The sequence below is a fragment of the Lathamus discolor genome, chromosome 6 (genome assembly GCF_037157495.1).
Source record: "Lathamus discolor isolate bLatDis1 chromosome 6, bLatDis1.hap1, whole genome shotgun sequence".
NCBI lineage: Eukaryota > Metazoa > Chordata > Aves > Psittaciformes > Psittacidae > Lathamus > Lathamus discolor.
In genome coordinates, this window is record NC_088889.1 from 53,576,486 (window position 1) to 53,595,494 (window position 19,009).

Genomic DNA, 19,009 nt, shown 5'->3' on the forward strand with positions numbered 1-19,009 from the left:
TCCACCTGGGTTTGCAGCCCCTGGGGGGACAGTCAGCTCCTGTCACCCAGGCACAGGGTTGCTCTTCCACAGATGATTTACATACAGGATGGGGAGGCAAGAAATAGGATTATTACTTTATATATTTCTTGTACCAGAATCAAATGCTTTGATTGGAGAACACTGCCCTCCAAAGCAAACTTTTTTGAGCAGTGACGAAGAAACGCTGGGATAATTGACTGAAATCGTGCTCCTTCTTACTGCTGTTTCTTTTTTTGTGTGCTAATCCAGCCTGCACTGCCAAGAGCAGATGTTCTTGAAAGCATTTTCCCTTCTGTACTTGCTCCTATTTTTTTTTTTATTTTGCTTCTCTTGCATCTCCTCTTTTCATCTGTCTCTCCCAAATTATTGGAGGGTGTTAGAAGAGAAGCCACAAGGCCAGTTTCCCTGAGAATGAGCCACCCAAATGAGGCTTTAGTGTCCAATACCCCCCAAATTCCTGCCAGGCAAGAAGCCTAGGTGCCCATACCTACCGCAGCTTTGCTTGCACACCCCACCTCCTCCTGACTTCCCCAGCATGTCCTACCTGCTTCTGCAGCCTCAGTGGGACATGTGTTACCCGCTTCCTTTGTCTCCATGTGTCGGGTGGTTCAGAACAAGCTGTTTCTGAGCCAAACAGCAAGTCCACGTGGGCTGAAGGCTATCTCAGATCTTGTGGTCCACCCTCTGGGCCTTGTCTGTCTTTGCCTAATAGAGAGTGCTCATGGAGCACTTGGATAGTGCTTTCTGGAACCTGCTGAGTGGTGGATGCAGTTCTTAATATCTGCTGCTCTTAACACCCTGGGGCTGGAGGGACTTAGGCCCTACGAAAGACAGGCCTATTTTCACACACCTGTGCAAATAAATGGGGTGCAAATTATTTAAAAACTGCTTTTCTACCTGTGTGTGCCATTGGAGGGTGCCTTTCCCCTTCAGACACTGAACCCATCCCCTGGATGGGTTTCCTTCTCCTCTGCCTGAAAGGGAGTTTTTCTCCCGTCTTTCCTAGATAGCCAAAGATGTGAAGCAGTTCTACGATCAAGCGTTTCAACAAGCGCTCATGGCAGAGTCAGACGCGAACAATGGCAAAGCTGTGGTGAAGACCTTCCATGAAACGGTAAGATGTCAGCGGTCTTGCTGCACACTGCTGAGGCCACATACAGTCAGCCAAAGCACCTGCTGATAGATAGGATCTTGCATGCTACGAACGACACCCAGTTAACTTCTGCATGTAGTTTGTCAGTGGTGAACAATGGCTGTCGCTGCGCACAGACCGATCCTCCCCACTGATGCAGAAGCAGTAAGTTGAGCTACAAGTCCTCAGGTGGGGAGTGAAGGCAACACTGGATTTTTCGATGCTTAGGAAGTGGATCAAATGTGTTTGTGTTCTCAGCACTGGGATTTTGCTGCCTGCTTACCAAGCTTTATGTAGAAATCTCCCCTCCATAGCAGTTTCTTGCAGACAGAGGAAATGAGAATGTGGGAGGAAGGAGGATTGAAAATAGGGGTCAGGAAAATGAATAGGAAAAGCAGGGTCTAAAGCAGATGGTCCTACATGCAGGTCTTAGCCTGTCAAGTTTGTTGTTCTCACATGTCAAGAAGCAGAGTTGTGCCCTCTTCAGTATTCTGCCCTTCACACTGTGCTGGGAAGTCTGGCTCAAGCTCTAATTAAGTTGCTTTTCATTTACCTCAGCACCCCTGATTTAAGTAAAATTAAATGGAAGAAAAATATTGCTCTAAGGAACTATTCCTAATACTTCCTCTGCTCAGCAGGAAGCAAAATCTCTGGAGAGAGTTGGCTTCACTCTCCTCCAGGATACCAACATCAGCTCTGTCTGCCGCTATTGCAGGAAGCAGCTGCATTTCATGGAAAGAAAAAATTAATTTGGAGAGTTATTCCCCCTCCCTTGTTTTCCCCTCCAAGATGCTTCCTCAGTTGTGGGTAGCTTCAAGGATGTTTAATGGTGGGGAGGGCGCTGCATGAGTGTTTGCTGACTCCTAATGATGTTTTTGTGTTGGGTTATTTGGGGTTTTTTTCCCCTCTCTATATACAGCTGGACTGCTGTGGTCCTGATAATCTAATGGGAGCTACCGTTCCCCTGTGGAGAGAAGACCTCTGCTCAAGAAAGGACTCCATCCTGAAAACCTTTGAGGTAAGTATGGTTGGTTTTTGCTCAGTGCAGCTCATATGAGGAAACTTGGCTGCCAGGGAAATTTGGGGATTTATTGGGAATTAGGTTAAAGGGTAGAGATTTAATTTGTTTGGTGACGATGTAGAGGGAATTTGGAGGTTCCTGTCAGTTCTTCCTTTTCTGCTCCTGCTTGAGGGGCTGACAGGCACAGAGAGGTGAAGTCTGGTGGGAAGTCCTAGAGTCACGACCTAGGAACATGAGCGGGACTGGAGGAAGCAGACCTGCCTCTCTGGGTACCAGGGGCAGGCAAGGGGAGAGTAGGCTGTCTGACCAGCATGCTTTTCTGCTTCAGACCGTCAACTGCCACAAAAAAATTGATGAGCTGTTCTCCGGGAAGCTGTACGTGATCGGTATTGTTGCCATCGTGGTCGCCGTGATCATGGTAAGTGTGATTGTGTGGTGCCCTGCTGTTGTGAGATGGGAAAAAGCCACCTCAGGATGCCCTCATCCTGTTCCAGCTGGACTGGATCCATCCCTCTCCTCCACATGCCCCTGAGGCTCAACAGCAGTGACAGCCCTTTGCACGCCAGCTGCTCTGGGATGTGGCAAGACAGAGGGCTTTGTCGTTCCTCTGCGGGGTTGGGATGTTAGAGCAGGCCCCTGGTGAGCATCTGCAACCCCATCCAGAAGGGCAGAGCACCACTGAGCCTCCTCTCTGCCTCCAAAACCCCTTGTTTCTCAGGCTGCCATGCTTTGTCACTGCAGTCTGCAATGGGAGGGGATTTGTGTTCTTTGACATGGTGGGATTGCTCCCCAGTGAGCGGTGGGTGGCATGGGCTGGTAGCCCAGTTCGTGCACAGAGGCTGGGCTATAATACTTGGGGGGATCTTGAAGCATTTGCTGCATAGCTGCCATGCTTGCAAAGTAACCACCACTGCTGCCAGCCAGAGGGGAGAACATCGTCTTATCTCGAATGACCAACTGCTAATGAAAACTGAATTGAAGACACAGGACCTCCGCCCTTGTCTTTGGCATGAGAGTGTTCACATGGCACAGGGGAGCTCCTGCATTGTTCTGGTTGGTGCCTCACTGGTGCTCCTATGTCTCCCAACAGATCTTTGAAATGATCCTGAGCATGGTGCTGTGCTGCGGCATAAGGAACAGCTCCGTCTACTGAGCCGTGAGAGACGGGGAGGGGAAGGGGGGAGCAGGGCGGATGGCGCTAGAGGGGACCCCAAGTGCCACCAAGTGACCATGAGACATTTCAACAGAAGACAAAGAAAACTATGTATATAAATACTTCAATATTACCATACAGTACTCACCGTTTTTATTTTGAAGTACTTTTTTTTTAATAAATGAAACTCTCCCATATCCTTGTGGCTGAATTAGTTACACATCAGTTTTGTGTGATGGGGAAAGCAGCTGTAGCAGGAGATGAGTCCTTCCTCCCTCTTCCCCACCCTCTGTAATTCAGAAATAATGCTGGCGGAAGATGTACAGAGGAGAAAGCTGCAGCCTGTTATCAGAAAACTTTGCCTTGATTTTTACTCTCTTTTTCAATCCCAGCTTTTTTTATACACATAATTGGATGCTGAAGCAGAATTTAGTGTTTTTGTCATTTGTACTCATCTTTTCCTAGCATCGCCCCACCTCCCTGGGAGAGTGGAGAACAAATAGCCCCTGTCGCCTTGGTGCAACGTGTTCCAGGGTAAACGCAGGTGTATTGTTCCTCTCCAACCCGTTTGCATCAATATGCCAATTCTTAACAGAAGTCATTCTTAAATTTTACTCTCTGATGAGTGGGAATGTCTTTGGCTTTTGGGTTTTTTTATTGGGTTTGGGTTTTTGTTTTGGTCGAGCTATAACTTTACAAATTGGCTCATTTTCATTGATTCGTTATATTAAACGGTCAGTGTCTGGGGGTGAATTTTAGTTCCAGTTTTCAAATACAAACAAAAATTTTGTCACTTTTAACCTTCTTCAGTGTTACTTTATAAACGTGTTTTGGGGAGAGTCTGGTTGTGTACTAAGTTTCTGCTGTTAAGCTAATTCTTGCATACAAATGATATTGGATAAAAGAGGAAAACTTTTTTTTAAAAAAGAAGTCCTCAACCTTAGAAATCCTGCATTTATGTATTGCAGGATGATGCTTGGGGGTTCCCAGCCATATGCATATGTGCTTAAAATACCATCTTTGCATCACTCTCTTGTGCAGTTTTCCTTACTTATAGCATATTGTTGCACACTGTAATATTTCTGGGAAATTGTCATAACCTGATCTGGGGAGAAAACAAAACAGTTTATTTTTAAGACCTTCCATTTACATCAGTGGCAGGAGATCAGCTTATCAAAGCAAGGGAATTGAGGAGTTTAGATTGCACCAGGTGAAACACTTTCTTGTAGCCTGGTAAGCTTTGATTGCCAATTCGATGTACGTGGCTTCTGTTGTATGCCACTCCACTACCATGTAGATAGAGGGGGAGAATAACCCAAGAGCTATGTAATCAAATCAGAGTGTCTCTAAAAAGATGATCTATATGTATAGTTCTATAGATATATATTTTTAAGCAAAGCCTTTTCCTTAGCCATACAAGCACTTGAGCTGGAAATTATAGTATCTCTCAGCTCTCTGCCACCTTGAAGCATATAAGGGGAGAAAATGAAACCAGTGATCATGATCCCCAGTTCAGGAATATTTCTGTTTCTGAAAGTATTTCACTCTCCCCCTTCATTGCAACAAAGAGCTTTAGACAGGATAGGGAGCGAGACCTGTGATTATTATAATTAGTATCTTGTCCGCTGCACATGGCTGCTGTGGTCTTTGCCACTACAGGATAGGAAATTCCTGCGCTGGGGTAAACTGATCCATTCGGAGGCTTCCCTCCCCTTCTACTCCCCCCTTTCCTCTTCCTACCTTTTAGTATATAGGGCCTTTAAAAAGTATATAGGTAAATATATATATATATATATATACATCAAGTTGTGGTGGATAAGAGGAGGAAGTGCTTTAGCATTACTTCAGATTGAGGGGTTGGACATAAAAAGATTCAGCCTTAGAAATAGCCTTAAAGCAACACTGCCCTGAATGTCCACACTGTGCACATCAAGAATGAGACGAGTTTTGCAGTAGGTAATGCCTTCCCAGTTCCCCAGTGTAGCTCCTTCAGGTCATGTACTCTGTTCTGTGGCTATATGTATATGCATCAACCAAGCATGGGTGTTTACATATATGTGCATTGGGATTGTTAGCATACAGAATGGATGTGTAACTTGCCGCCTTTTTTGTTGAGTGTTGATAAATGTATATAAATATGCCATTAAGCATTTCAAATTTTCTTTCCTTATACTGTATTTTTGATATTGTTCAGTATTCAGTTGATGCTGCATATGTAGCTGGAGCTCTGTTTGAAGACAGACTGGGTCTCCATGCAGGTTAGGTGTGTCTTTGGACATTGTAGCTTTAGGAGTCTGGGTTGTTCCAAGCAAGAGCAGTAGGGAGAAAGTGGTACTTGGTGAGAGGGAGTCTGAGAGCTGTGGGAGGAAGAAGAGCAGGAAGTTAGCTCAGACAGTCTTCCACCTGGACTTCAGTTTGCTTGCTGGCTTATTTCAGAGGTGGTTTGTCACTGTGGGGAGCTCTAGAAGCAGCTCCCTTGGCCACCTCCTGTCCCTATGGCTGCTGCAGGAAAGGTGCTGTGGGAGGGGAACAGCCAGTGGCTGGGAAGGTCATGGGAGAGGGCAGAGGAGTTTCACAGGGAGAGGGTAATGCTTTCCTTAGAGTTACTAGTGGAGAGTCCCCATGTTCAGTGGTCATCAGCTGTAGCAGGAGGGGTCAGCCCTGGGAGAAGAGGGACAGGACTTCTCATGCTTAAGAACTGAAGTAGCTGAGAAACCCTCACAGAAAAACACTACTCACTTGGGTCTCCACTAGTCTGGCCTCCTGTGAAGCTGGACTCGAGTTAAAACAAGCTAGAGAGGGAGCTGTGAAGGGCTGAGGGGACGCGCCCTGTTGGAAGCACTCAGTATCCAAAAGAGACAGAGCTCTCCTGCCAGTTGGTCAGTCCCAAAGCTGGCTGAGCTGAAGGGATAAAAAACACTAGGTAGGATCCCTGCCCTGCTTCAGACCCTCTCCTGCATACCTGCACATTTGTGTGTGCAACATGGGGCCTCGTTCTGCTCCCCTCTCCACTCCTAAAAAACAAACTATGGATGAAATTGTGGGCTGTAAATGCAAACCCCTCCCTCTCCAGGGAAGCATCCTCCTGGACCTAGTGACAGCTGCGAAAATGGCTGTGAGCTGAAACAGGGAGGAGGAGAGAGACTGATGGGGGAGAGGAGAGTCAACTGTCCAGGTCTGAATTGAAAGACCACATCGAAAAGTCGAACAGAGCCGCTGACAGCTTAACTGAATGCTTGGGATTTTTTCATACTGTGGAGCATGCCACAAAGCAGTGTGTTTAACTTCTTTCTGCCTTTTTTTTTTTTTTTAAAGAAATGAAACAAAAATCAATTTAATAAACATTTCTCATAGTGTGAATTGTGTGATGAACCGCTGTGGTTTTACAACCAGTTAACCTTAACACCAAGATGGTTTGTGAACCAGGCTTCAACAGCATGGGTTATTCCAGCCTCTTTGAGGGGGGCCTGCAAGCAGGCTGCGGATGCAACCAGAATGGTGCTGAGGGAAGTCAAAAAGGTTGCTTGCTGGCAATGGTGGCTGCTGCAATTGTGCCTTCCCTTAAGGGAAGGCAGGGCACAGCTGTGGAGGAGTTACTGTGGATTGCGAAAATAGGGTGACTGTGTTGAAAGAGGACTGCAGTGGCAGTACTGCACACACTCCAGGTCTCCTGAAGTGACCCCAAGTGGCCCAAAATGCCCTCTGCTGCCAGCCGGTTGAGGGCTGGTCTGATTTTCGTGGATGGTTTGGTAATGCCACCATTGCTGCCACCACGCACCCCTATGAACCACCAGGGGAAAGCCCAGCTGAGAGCCAGGGGGGAGGCCATGTGCTGTGATCCAACAGCTGCCTGCCTTTCTCTGCCCTGGCTTGGACTTCTTGCTGTGTTTGAAGCAGGAATGTCCCACAGCGGCTGCCAGACATTGCCCATGGTGGTATGGAGAGGGAGGCAGAGCAATGTTCAGCTGCTGCAAAGAAAAGCAAGACCTATTCCCAGCGGCTCTGCACGTGCTACAAGATCATGCCCATCTGTTGTTCTTTCACTTGTTTACCTGAATGTTAATGGAGTCGGACATAATGACTTCTGGAAAGAAAAAAAGTGATATTTAAAAACAATAAAAAAAAGAAACAAAGCAAACCCCTTGTTACTGGATTTTTAATGATGTATTGTCAGATCTTGTTTCTTTCCATCACACACAGATTTGTGTCACGTCTTCCAAAGGAACAGGCTTGTCTCGTTCTCGTATTCGTGCAAAATTTGGGCTGCAGGCAGTGCAGTCCTTAGCTGACCCTTCTAGGTGATTTCCTGTGAATGTGATTCTCTTTGCTTCATGCCTTAAAACATTTGGATTGTGGTGCTCTGTTGTTGCTCCAGATGGGGATAAAATTATTCCTGCCTCTGGAGCTAGAATTAAGCTGATATGAGTCACTGTCAGACTCGGGATGGTGTTCAACAGGGGGAGAAACAATTGTGGAAATGAACAGGCAAAGCACAGCATGTATTTGGCATCCAAGGTGTGTGCCTTGGAACCTCTGCGTGGAAGCATAGCTGGGATCTTAAGCTTCCCTGGCTGAATACAGTCTCCTCTGCACTTCAGGTCTGAATATTAACAGTGGTGTACTAGGAACAGATGAGTTGTACATGATGCTTGAGCTGAGATGCTGGGAGAGGACTGGGCAAACCAGGCCCCTTTAAGAGACTGTTAAGTGAAGACATGGGTTATTCTTGGAAAACAGCAGTCCTGCTGTGTTAGGAGCATGTGAGGACACATGGATAAACCACTGTGAGGAGAAGGGGTGGGTGGAATGCTTGCAGCCCGCTTGTTCTCATATTGCACTGACAACACTGGCTGACACTTCCCTTAAAATATTATTCTCCAAAGGTCTGAAAGACTTGGAAACTCACTGGAGACCTTACTGTGGACTTCTGATTCCTAGGAATACTTTTGTGTGTGTGTGTGTGTGTGTGTGAAACAAGAATTTTCACACAAAAAAAAAAAAACCAAACAAAAAAAAACCCCAAAAAAACCCCACCAAAAAATACCCAAGCGTGAATTTTTGTAAACTAGACTAAGTTCGGATTTTTTTCCAATGGAATTATTTTCCTCCCCACTCCCAAATGTTTCTTGGAAAAAAACAACCTCTAGACTGTTTCTAATTAGAAGTTTTGGAGGTTATTTTTTTGCTTTTGTGAGCTTTGTTTCTTATGCTGCTTCTGGGCTGTCTGTGTTGTAAGTAGCAATGCGCCTGACTGTTTCCTAGGAAGACAACTGTGACCAATATGTATCAACTGGTTATGTCCCTTCCCTAGTAAGAGGCTATCTATGCTCTAACCAAGATCTGCAGTATTCCCACAGGAGGGGAAAAAAAACCAGCCAGCTCTCAGCAAGCACGGATTATGGTGCAGGTTTCTGTAGAAGAAAGCACCCTCCCTGTGCCTGCCAGCTCCACTTGCCTGGCTCAGTGATGAAGTATGTGCTCTGACCTGCTGTTTCCTTTGCTCGGCATGGCAGCACGGCCCTTCCTGTCAGGGGAGAAGACGGAGTTTCAGCTCCAGAGCAAGCTGCTGACAACAGAGGAGACTGTTCTGAAGGAAAAATAAAAAAATAAAAATAAAAATAAATAAAAAAAAAATGGTGAGTGTTTTAACAACCTCATTTGCTGGCAGGGCTGAAGCTGTGGCTGCAGCAGAGAAGATTCAGGAGGCAAGAGTGGAAATACGGCCCAGTGAAAGAACATCTGCCATCAGTGGGTGCCAAGCAGAGAGTGAACTAAAAAACTACCTGACCAGGTCATGATTAAATGATAAAGCCACAGGCTAGAACCCCTAAATCCCATCTGTACCATGCTGTGCAGTTGAACTAGAGGCTATGTATTGTTGTCTGACTCCCAGTTTCAGCCTCGGAGCATCAGGTTACCTTGCACTGGGCATAACCAAAGCAGGAGGGCACAGAAGTGCTGTTCTAGTGTGAGCTCTTGAGCCAGCTTCTGGCAGCTTGGCTGAAGCACGGGCAGCTTGATGCTTTTGCCTCAGAGCTTAGGGACTTGGAGCAAACAGAAAACGCCTCCCAGCGCTAAGACTGCTGCATAACTGAAACCCATGGTGTTTTCACACTTTCAGATACACTACAGGGTACACAAACTTTGCAGCTAGGCGTACTAGTGTGGACCGCCTGGCATTTCTCCTTGGGTTTTAATGACCCAATATAAGTGCCAGTGGTTGCAAGTAACATTTCTAATTAGAGTTTAATCACACCTTTTCTTAAAAAAAATAAATAAAACATGTTTCTTGGCCCTGCTCTGCTAGGGCATTCTGTCATATTGGAGCACAGCTTTGCTGAATACCGAAGAGGTGTTGGTGTTAGGCCAGGAGAGACGGTGCGCACACAATGCGCTCCCTGCCGGCTGTGAGGAAACTGCTAAGATTTCCCCGAGCAAGGGTTAGCGGTGGTAAACGCAAAGCCCTGTGTTGGCTACAAAGCTGTGTTGGTTAACAAACTCCTACAGATCATGTTCTAACAAGAGGACTAGGGCGCTCTAGGGTTTTGTGGTTTTTTGCTTCATGTTAACTTCAAGGCCCTCAGCTGGTTCTAAGGACCTCTTCAAGCCCTTCACTGTTACTAGAATGGGGCATGCTGTGCCCAGTGGTAAGAGGAAAAAAAAAAGCAACCAGAATTAGGGGAAGGTTGGTGGTTTGTTTTTTTTAGTACAAATATTCTGTAGCTGAATCAAAATGAACAGAGACCCCCCAACTGGTTTTGTCTCTGTAAAATTTCAGTAATTGCAGAGTATTAATTTTGCTCTTTACTGACTTCAGTTCCCTCCCACACAGGCAATGTGTCTAGCAGAAAAGGGGTTGTGGGTTCTCCCTGCAGATCCTCTTCAGACCAGCCACAACATTGTTATTGTGAAGAATCAAGTTGATAAAAACCTTTATAGCCTACCTACATTAAAACTTGCTCCACAGGAACCAATTTTATGTAGTTACCTTAGTGGGAGAAAGCACCAACATGAACAGCACTAGAATAAATCAAACCTGCTTGCAGGTAAGCCAGAAGCAAATGCAAGCACAAGGGTCAGCATAGCTTGGTGTAGAGGAGGCTGTGTCAAGCACTCAATCCTGGAAACGCACCCTATGGGGGATTTCAAGGCCATCTGTAGGCTTTCCTTCCTGCAAATGATTTCCCAGTAGAGAAGGATGTGGTGGGTACTACTGTGCCTTTTGCTTTTTGACTGCAGGAAAATACTCCTTCCCCTCCGCACTTCTCCTCAGGAGTCCCAGCACCAGCTGCATGTGGCAATACCAGATTAACTTCCACAGTCCTTGTGGACATAGGAGATGGTGAAAATGCATCTAAGTGCTCAGTCTGGCTTGCAGGATCTGGGCAACTGCTAGGAATGGCCTGCCACTTTCCCTATAGCTGTGAGGAGACGAGCCAGCCGTCCCTGCCAGGTGCCCACCCCAGGCTCCGAGCAAAGAGCCTGCCAGTGAGCAGCGGAAATACTTACCAGATGGGGGCCAAATGACAGATTTATTTGCAAGGATGGAGAACGAGGTTCCCAGTACCAGGGCTGACACTGGCAGGTATCTGCACACACTGCCCCTGCATGCAGGGACGCACTGACTTCCTTCAGACACATGGGGTCATCTCTATGAAGGAGCTGGCCCCTCAGAGCCCACGCACCAGATGCAGCCCACTCGCTTGGATCATGTCCTGCGCTGCAGCTCAGATCCAGCCCATATCCCTTGTCAAGCCACCTTAGTTCATGCCGGCAAGGGGAAAACGCTTCACCATCTGTTCATCTTCAGTCTGACTCATTATTTTTATTTCAGCTGTCGCCAAGCAATAGCGAAAATCCCAATACACAAGCATATCCACTGCTGCAGACTGTCTTGTCCTCAGCCACCAGAGAAAAAGCAGCTCATACCCAGTTCTCTGCAGTGTGTGATAGTAAATTGTCTGCAACAAGACAGGAAAGAGGAAAAGGGTACAGTCAGCTTCCAAAGGCGACCTTAATCATCAACATACACAGCAGGAACTTGTAGCCTCTGGAAATAGAGGAATGGACTTGTCTCTGAAGGCACCCACATCCACAGGTGATGGAGACAGTGGAGGTGATGTTGCCCAATTCTGCCCCTCTTAGCCCCTAATCTAGCACTGAACCAGGGTTCAAAACAGAAGAGCACCATTGTTTGCACCAGTCTATGGTGTACCCTGTTTGACTGCAGCCTCACAAAAACAGTGACATGCCACAGTTCACATCCTTTTCTTGCCTGCTCAGAGGCTCACTCCTGGGTGTCACTGACACCCCAGACAGTGCTATGCAGAACCAGCAGTCTTCACCCATAGTTTACTCTTGGCTCCCTTTGCCTGTTCACCACCCTCCTCCTATCCGTTCCTGCCCGCCTACCAGAAGACTTGTGTTTTCCCTTCTTCCTCCCTCCAGCTGGGAACCCACTTGTATGCCTGTAACTGTACTACCATATGGGTATACATTAAAAAAAATAGGATCACCAAATGGGGAAACACCTCTCGAGCTGTTGTTTTAAAACTAGAGCATGACTCCAGCTAGACAGAAGACATTGTATGCTAACTTCATCATTGCTGCCAAACGTATTCCAAACACAGCCCTCATAAATTACGGTAGTTAGCAACAGTCCAGCAGGCAAAAGTACCTATTTAAAGACTTACAATGCAAGTGAAGTGACTACAGTTTATATTATGGGTGAGTCACAGTGAGGCCCCGCTTGAAGGGATCCAGTGAAGCCTCCTCAGCCACAGCCACAGCATTACCTCTAGTACACCCACCAGCGAAGCAACCAGTGCTGCAGGGCTGGGATGCCATGAGGGGAAATTAGTGCCACTAGAATCAAAGTGAGACTGCAAGGTAATTTCTTTTGTTGCAGAATGACAGCATAGATGAGCTTTGCTCATGGCATATAGCAAAGCCCTCAGAATGGAGCGACCTGAAGGTGTGACATTTAAGGCTCATGGCCTTTGCAGGAACTAATTTAATCATGAAGCCACAGGGTCAGGCAAGGCAGTGAGGAGAGCAGCAGCCAGGGAAAGGGTGGAGGTAAGTCCTGCAAGGCGCAGGGCCATGTCCTGGCACAGCTCGCAGCGCTGCAAACCTGATCTTTTTAGCACGCTAAATATTGCAGCCGCTTGGGAAATGTATTTCCACTGAAAAGGTGACCTATTTTGTGAAACAAGAAAAAAAAAATCAGCATCAGGCATCATTGGCCAACACCAATAAAACATTTCCAGCCACGATTCCACTTCTTGACACATGCACAAAAAATGTGCTTGTGGGATAGAAAACGGAACTTTTTTTTTTTTTTTTATTGATGGATTTTATGGTTTTATGCCCTAAGTGACTTGGGTTTTTCTGGTTAGAAAATAAATACATTAAAAATGAACAAATAAAACCAACCGAACAATAAAACCAGACACTTCCTCTGAAGTGTTCATTGTGGCCAAACCCTGCTTTTCTGCCATGTTTCCTTCCAGACCGCTCAGGGAGGCGGTGCCGAGCCCCCCCCGCGGCCGTCGTGCCTCAGTCACCGCAGCGGCACACCGCGCACCTCCGCCTCTCCGGGGAGCACTGGGGAGGCCCCGAACCCGTCCCTGCGCAAGCGGCAGCGCCAGCCCCGCTCCTCACAGGCTGCAAAATGGCGGCCGGCGCGGTACGCCCTGGGAGCTGTAGTCCAGCACCAGGGTGGTGGAGTAAAGCGCTCAGCCCCGTTTCCATGGTGTTTCCCCCACTCCCGGCTCTCAAAATGTCCCCCGCTGGGGTAGAGGCTGGCGACTACCGCTCCCAGGACGCAAAGGAGAGAGGCGGTGCGGGAAGCGGCCCCCGCTTCTTCTCTCCCGGGCCGCTTTGCATGCTGGGAGTTGTAGTATTCTCGCCTCACACCTCTGTGGTGTGGCGGCCGGTAGGGACTCGGTGTTCCAGCGTGCCCCGCGGCCGTGGGCGGGCGTGTGCGGACGGGCGGCAAAGGCGGGCTGGCGCTGTAAGGAGGCTTCGGCCCGCGTCGTGTCTGGGTATGGGGCCCTTCGCCACCGGTTCCGGGGGTGTGCTCGCGGGGGGCGGCGGGTCGGCGGCCTCCTTGCGCGGCGCTGAGCGCGCCCCGGTGTCGTGAGGAGAAAGGTGTGGGGGCTAGAGGAGGGTGTCAGCCCTGGCGCGCAGAGAGGTCTGCGGGGGTGTGTATCCAGCAGGATCCCGGCCCGGGGAAGGGAGCCGGGCTGGGGGCTGCACCTGTGGCTCTGGGCTAGGTCCCGGGCTCTGTTGTTTTCCCTTGCCTGCTGGACGTGTGAGCCAGGGCCTAGGCCTGCTGCCTCTTTCCCCGTTGTGGCGGCCTGTGCCAGCACCGCCCCGAAGTCGTCCGTGCTGTTGTTGGTGCGGGGCTGGTGGCAGGCTTTGCTGCAGCGCTGCCTCTGCAGTCAGAGCAGACTCGTGGCCGTGGCTTGGAGTGGCAAGGGTCTCTCTTTTCCTCACAGGTTGCATAAAGACACACAGAGACTGAGTAAGACCAGGATGGAAGAGTTTGGTGGGGACCTTCTCATCCAGAGAGATGCCGTCCTGCCTGAGTTGTACTGTGACCACTTCACCATAACAAATCTGTGAGTCTGTCTGGTGTGCTGTAAGAGCCAGTATGTTTGGCTGCTAACACTTTTTAAGGCTCAGTTTTGTTGTTTCTGTAAGACTCTCCTCAGACAAGAAATACCATGAGCATGTGATGAACACTTCTATTGCCGTCTACAATAGCTATTTTAGCCAATTCTGTGCTTCGATGTCTCTTTTGCATACCAATCATTACTTTTCATGTGTTACGAAACTAAACAAAGGAACTAATCAGATTATTAGATCCTATAAAGGGATTACACTGAAGGCAGGGTTTTCCAAAGAAGTCAACAGATCCCTTTTGTCATGGAACACAGCATTTGGTCTGTTGAATTCTTCAGAAGTTTCTCTATGTTTGATGCCTCATGAAGATCTGACTCTAACTGAATACAACCTTTCTTTGAAAACAACTCTGTGGTAGCCATGATGTTAGTACTTAAAAGTACTTAATACATGCAATGCATCACTATTATTTATATATTTTCTTAGCTGCATGTAATACTGTACATTTTGTAGTGGTTTACTGCACATGCTACATTACAATTTTTAGTTTTTAAAACCTCTCCTGTTCTGCAGAAGAAGGTTGGCAGCATGAACATGGAGGTTGAGTAAATATAGTGGTGCTGCCTTATTAGGCTGTGTGGTGGTGTTTTGTCAAAAATCCAGGAATATCTACAGATTTTTATACCAGCATGAGTTTGTGTCAGATTTAGAACTGAGTTCTGCAGTTTTTGATGACTCAGGGGGAAGGAATTATTTTTAAAACTCATTTTAAAACTACATTTCCAGTATCTTGATGGAAATGTTTATTTTCTAGGGTGGAAGTGCTGAGATCCTTGGTGGCTTTAACTGGCCCTCTGGAGGGGAAGCTGACTCAGTCTGAAAAGAAAGTGAGTGACTAACAGACTTGCCATGTCTGTTTACTGAATCTTTTCAGAAGAACCTATAATTAGGTAGTTGAGCTTATTCTAATAATATATTAGGTCTGTTTCTGTAACTCACATTTTGTGAGTTGCGCTGAGATGTATGCTTGCCAACACTGTTTGATTGCCTGGCCAGTGGTAGTATGATTATCAATGCCTCTGTTCTGCAAGCTTCCCTTCAAGCAGGTGGCAGAATGAATCAGTATTCCAACCACTACTTGAGTCAGGCTTTAAATCACTCTGTATTTTTGCTGACTGAAGGGCCAGCTTTTGCAAACGTTTGGTTGCACCTTCCCCTTGTTTCCATGCCCAAGCATGGCATGTGTGATTATTATTCTTAATCTAGTGGGATTGATTTCTGGAGCTGGCTCACTTTCTGAATCCAGGAATCTCATAATAACACGGGAGTTTAGACCTAAGGAAGAAGTGGTGCTTGTACTTTATATCACTTTAAAGCAATCTTGAAACTTTAGCCCTGCTATATTGTGGCTTCTGTACCACTGACCTTAACAAGTGACAGTGTCCTTTATAACAGGCAGAATGGGATGATTACTGGGACAGGAGGTGCAGTAGCTAATGCAATAAAGGATCACAATGGCCAAAAAATGTGAGAGATTAGGATATGTTTTGTGGATTTATACAGTATGATTAAAGCAGGGTATAATTTGTAGAGGTCATTCATGTCTCTTGAAAGATATATAAGACAGTTATGGGGTATTTGGATTTCCTCATCTTTATGCTCATCTTTTAGTAATTGGACCTGCTGTAACCTTTAATGAAATTTGGTGGGCAGCGTTATTTTTAATCACTTCACATTCTTGTATTGAGTATTGTGTAACTCTTAATGTGCATTCATTCCTTAAATAATGTTTTTATTTGAAGGAAACTGCTTAGGAGTCCCTGAAGTGCAGCTGCCTGTTATATTGCAGTAGTAATTGTTTTGCACATCACAGATTGATAGTCTCATACTTGGTTCTCATTTCACAGTTGAATTCTTGTGCTTCTTTGTATTCTAGGCACTAAACTCGCTGGTAATTTTGAAACCCATATTTGCAGCTGTTCCTGGGCCTACATCAAAGACCTCAGTGGAGTGGCAGCTTGAAGATGGGAGATCAGGATGCAGGTGAACCCTTTCTGGGGATAGCAGCTGGTGGGGACAAAGACCACGAAGGAGCTGTACCCTCAGACACAGTGTCGCTCAGCGATTCTGATTCTGATGACTTGGGGTTAGCAGATGAAGCAGAAGTTGATACAATATCTCCTGAGGAGCTGTCTGTAGATGATGGAGAGTACAGATCAGCAGAGACCCCTGACTCTTCAAACAGCAGTCACAGATCTCCTGTCCAGCCATTCCATCTGAGGGGCATGAGTTCTACGTTCTCCCTCCGTAGCCAGAGCATTTTTGATTGCCTGGAGGAGGCGGCCAAGTTGTCTGTACCCTCAATGCCTGAAGATAATGTTGTTGATGGGAGGTTTAAACGTCCATTGCCTCCAACCACAGCTTCAGGTAGCATGGTTCTAGAGAGCCTGGGAAAGCAAGTCAAAGCAGTGCAGGCTCCCAAAACCTCTCCTGCAGTGCCTGACTATGTGGCACACCCAGAGCGCTGGACCAAATACAGCCTAGATGGAGTTTCAGAGTCTAGTGACAAGACTAACAGGGCAGTGGCCATGGAATTTCTAGAGGGTCTGAAGAAAAGAGGGAAGGAACAAAGCTCAGCTACCCAAGATAGCTACACCCCATACTTCAACCAGGACCCTTCCAGCTGTGGAGCTGGGAGGATTGTCTTCTCCAAACCAGCAAAAAGGGGTGTGGATGGACTGGAAAAGAAAACATCATCAGCAGGGGAGGATGATAAGAAATACGTGAAAACAGATCTGAAAGGAAAATCTCTTAGGAAGGCTGATGATTTGAGGGAGGAAGATAAGGTTGAGCTGGGACACCTAGATAGTGGAAGTGGTAAGGCAAGAGAGGAGGATGAGTGCATGATGACAGGGGACCTGAATGCAGAAGGTAATCTTAATGCAAAGTTTAGTGGTGCAGGTGAAGAGCCATTGGTGGGAACAGTTGGATTCCACTGCAATAAGAAAAAGAATAGGAAAAATTTCCGACCTAAAGCAGACGATGAAGGGGAGGAGGAAGAGTCCTGAAGAATGGAGCTCACTGGAAACATCCAAGGACTTGTATTGTCTTCGGATATGTCTGGGTTTTTTTTCTCTTGACTTTTTTTTTTCCTGGTCTGGGAACCACATGATAGCTTTTTGTTCAACGGTTTGCATTGTGGCCACCAAAAACATTTTATGCTGTCAGAAATTACGCTCCTTAAAACAAACACTTCAGACTTCATGTTCGTGAGAAGTCTGTAGGCACAGGATAGTTGCAGGAAAGAATAAGGTGTGCTTTGTTTGCTTGAGCCGTTCTCTAGGGCTTGTGCTGGAACTGAAGAAGCCAAAGAAAGGTGTGTTAGCTGAAAGGCTTCCTACTAACACCCACATTCAGAGCGGTTCCCAAATCCTGGAATGAGTTCATGATGTAGAGGTTTTTAAACAATGAAAATAAAAACCTAGTCTTCCACTGGATGTGTTTTATTGTGGCCCTGTCCCAGGGAGGAACACCTTTACAACCCTTACAACCTTTTAACCTTTGTTTCTGTTATTTGTTTTTCTCCCCCTTCATACATCGTTCTTTCATTGCCATTGAGAGTGAAAGCACAGCAGCACCCAATCATCCGTTTGGAGGGACTGGTGGGACCTGGCAAAACCAGTATTTTGGGGGGTTTAATATTTACCTTATTTAAAGATTTAAAAAACCACAGTGTTTCCTTTGGAGAAGTACAGCTGGATACATCCTGCTGAAGATGTGCTCAGGATGGCTTCAGCAAAGTCTCCCTATGTTGAGTGTAGGTCAGAATTTGCCATAGCTTCAGTTGTGAAGTTGGGCAGCAGCTTTTCCCCTTGATGATGATAATGATATGATGCGGTGATTCTTAGCCTGCACGTTTGTATTGTCCTTTCCAGATGGCACTGCTTCCACACTGATAGTGTATGTTGATTTGGTGGGAATGAAGTATTTATATCAGAACCAAGTACTCTTTTTCTTTGGGATTCAGTAAATGTTCAGTGGTAACTGGATTTTGGCATCTCTTTGAGCCATGCTGATTAACACAGCTATAGGAGTTTTAACAAATAGTTTATTTGATTTGAGAATTCTCTTGAAAATCTTCTAGAATGTTACAGTAATGTACCATCTTGTAACTTCTCCTTCAAGTCTTAGTTTAGATTCCAAAATTGACATTTGTAATATTTTCAATCATTTGACAATATATAGTGAATCACCTCATAGGATGAGTCACCTCATAGGATGAGTCACATTGTAATGAATGTCAAATATAGTCGTTTTTCAAACAGAATGTTAATAAATTTTATAAATAAAGTCAAAAGATTAAACTCCCTGAAAGATTGTATGATTTGAAACTCAAATTAGTTCAGGTCAGTTTGAACTAACATTTTTTTTTGCCAGTATTCTGAATTAACCAAACCCAAAGCTGTGTAGTGAGAGTACTTCTTTAGAATTCGTGATCTCCTTGTTAAACTGTGCTTGCTTAAACTCTGAAGGATCTTTGAAGAAGTTACTTCTTCTGGCGGGGGGGGAGGGTCAGCATCTTACCATAGTTGACTGGTAGGCCCAAGTGATTTGCATCTTTGTGTTTGAACAGATGCATCATTTGCCAGCACAAGCAGAAAACGGTGCAAAATAAATAATATTGTTCCATCTTTTGAAATTTGCCTTTTAATTTTAAAAGCAGAATGTATTCTCAAACTGAGTATACAGTTTGATGCATGTTAATAAATGGATCATTGCTAAATACATCAGTTGTTACAGTGCATGTGCATGGGACATAGCAGCAATTCCAAATGGATAGATTTTGATTTCAAGGGGATAATTAAGGTGGCTGATCACAATTTAAATAGTAGCTGTTTCAGAATGGAAGCTGCTGCCAAGAGCAGGGCATGCTGGTTGCAAGATAGGTGTTACTTCCTAACAAAAAATGCAGCTCAGTACAAACTTACTGGGTTTATGACTAATGCTTGCCTGGGGTGAAGAACAGGTAGGACAATACCAAGATTTTGTCACT

General features: G+C 46.1%; 2 protein-coding genes across 7 annotated transcripts in view; both read left to right on the forward strand.

Moving 5' to 3' along the window:
* CD81 (CD81 molecule) overlaps positions 1-6,687 on the forward strand; it is a 33,824-nt gene extending 27,137 nt beyond the window's left edge. Inside the window, exons 5-8 of the mRNA XM_065682770.1 lie at positions 1,028-1,135; positions 2,073-2,171; positions 2,503-2,592; positions 3,265-6,687. Of these exons, the coding sequence (XP_065538842.1) occupies positions 1,028-1,135; positions 2,073-2,171; positions 2,503-2,592; positions 3,265-3,327 (360 nt within the window). The 3' untranslated portion in view covers positions 3,328-6,687. The remainder of the gene's footprint in view (positions 1-1,027; positions 1,136-2,072; positions 2,172-2,502; positions 2,593-3,264) is intronic.
* A 6,590-nt stretch (positions 6,688-13,277) lies between these two features.
* Positions 13,278-17,448, forward strand: TSSC4 (tumor suppressing subtransferable candidate 4). Of its 6 annotated transcripts, none has more exons than XM_065682785.1 (4): positions 13,278-13,373; positions 13,830-13,952; positions 14,771-14,843; positions 15,933-17,448. In XM_065682785.1, the coding sequence occupies exons 2-4, from the start codon at positions 13,867-13,869 to the stop codon at positions 17,022-17,024; spliced, it is 1,251 nt and encodes a 416-aa protein (XP_065538857.1). In that variant the 5' UTR covers positions 13,278-13,373; positions 13,830-13,866; the 3' UTR covers positions 17,025-17,448. The 6 variants fall into 6 exon arrangements, with proteins under 6 accessions (XP_065538857.1, XP_065538859.1, XP_065538858.1 ...); XM_065682787.1 differs by having other exon boundaries at positions 13,325-13,342; XM_065682786.1 differs by lacking the exon at positions 13,278-13,373 and adding an exon at positions 13,380-13,479.
* The last annotated feature ends 1,561 nt before the right edge of the window (positions 17,449-19,009 follow it).